The 1,650-nt window shown below is 36.0% G+C and overlaps 1 protein-coding gene across 1 annotated transcript in view; it reads right to left on the bottom strand.

The window, feature by feature from the left end:
• Positions 1–763: 763 nt before the first annotated feature.
• The window catches only part of LOC107094495 (proteasome subunit alpha type-6-like), a 15,655-nt gene continuing 14,768 nt past the window's right edge, over positions 764–1,650 (bottom strand). Inside the window, exon 7 of the mRNA XM_015390119.1 lies at positions 764–1,158. Within this exon, the coding sequence (XP_015245605.1) occupies positions 1,101–1,158 (58 nt within the window). The 3' untranslated portion in view covers positions 764–1,100. The remainder of the gene's footprint in view (positions 1,159–1,650) is intronic.

The raw sequence follows: 1,650 nt of genomic DNA, 5'->3' as shown, positions 1-1,650 counted from the left end.
TTGGGAGCAGGTGTGAACAGAGGGTTCTAGAAAGGAGCTCGGGAAAAAGGGACCAACACAAGAGGGCAACAAAGAAAAAACTAAGAACTCAAATACATCCAAAAAACACAACAAAATAGGAACTAAACCAACAAAACTAGAAAACAAAGAAAAAATGAATCAACATGAAACTGAAAATTCAAAGAAAACTGAACAGAACCAAGACCATGATAGGCTCAGGTGGACACACCTTTTTTCCGGTCCTTATTAAGACATTGTGTTAAACTTAACCCTAAATTTGTACCTAACCCTTGCACCTTACCATAAATCTATCAATTATCTCTGCACAGTTGCACCTTCTGAAACAAACTGACACTTTAGACGTTTACTGCTAACCCTGCAAAGGGTGGTCAACTCCTGATAAAGCCCGCTGGTCTTGTGACTATAGGTGATTATACCAGAAAAAGGTCCTGAAGGAGTAAATTAAATAAGCACGCAGACACTTAAAAGGCTTAGTATTTAAATGTTGACTTCAGTCAAAATAGACATCTTTAAATAGGCAAGCAAACAAGAATTATGAAACAGAGGTCAAGAAGCTGACTTTTTTATGCACAACAGTGCCCTCCGGTGGCCAGATAAAGTTTATTCCTGTTGGAAAGTGAAATAAGTGGGGAAAAAAACATGTTTGTTTTTGAGTTTTTATCCGAGAAGTATTCCTATTTTTATTTTAAGAATCTTACCATTTCTAAATGATCAAAGAAAATCAGGACACAGTCTCTTCTGCTTTGAAGCCTCTTTTATTATGAAGTATTGTCACAAAAGTGGAAGTTGTTTGGTCGTAGAATTCATTAGTATATAAAGATAATGTGCTGTTCAATGCTGAGATTGTTACTTTAAATTTTATTTTTTAAGACCTCATTGGAGACGTCAGGAAGATCAGAACCGATCGAATCTGCATGGATCAACCATCTAGAACAGCTTTTCATGATCAGATGCACAAGATCCATCTCTGTGGACACAGAGGGAGGTTTGTCCCTCCTGGTCTTCAGACGGCGGTCAGCGGTGTAGCTACTCTGAAAAGGCTGTAAAGAATCGTTGACTTCCCGTCTGTCAGGGTCCCTCTACTCTCGCTCTGCAATGGCAACAAGGTGGGCTTCAATCTCAGCCTCTGTTAGGGTCCTGCAGGAATACAAATACATGAATTTAGGAGCCTTCCTGGAGTATTTTACATTTTATGATTTTAAAATACTTTAACAGGATTTTATTTGCTACATCCGCAGATAGTTGCACAGAATAATAAAGCAAACAGAATAAATACGCCTTAAACATTCAAAATATAATATTATGATTCAAATTATCATGTTATTCAACATGTTTTGTCACTAACAGATTTATGTCCCATTAAGTCAAATTTACAGGTAATGAAAACTCATAAATTTCCAGATCCAGCTGGATTTATTTATTTATTTATTATCTCCATAAAGCATATGAGCAGAAATAAAGAATGAAGCCTAAAATGTGATGCTAGATGAGGGGTCTGCAACCTTTCAAATCCAAAGAGCCATTTTAGCCATGCACAACTACATTACTTTTAAATTTAACAACAAATATTTTTGTTAAATATATGCTATAGGAAATCAGCTGCCATTTTAATCAAAAACAAACTTTTTG

The sequence above is a fragment of the Cyprinodon variegatus genome, unplaced genomic scaffold (assembly GCF_000732505.1).
Source record: "Cyprinodon variegatus isolate N-32 unplaced genomic scaffold, C_variegatus-1.0 Scaffold486, whole genome shotgun sequence".
NCBI lineage: Eukaryota > Metazoa > Chordata > Actinopteri > Cyprinodontiformes > Cyprinodontidae > Cyprinodon > Cyprinodon variegatus.
Note: the sequence above shows the minus strand (reverse complement) of the source record. Positions and strands in the feature narration are given on the sequence as shown.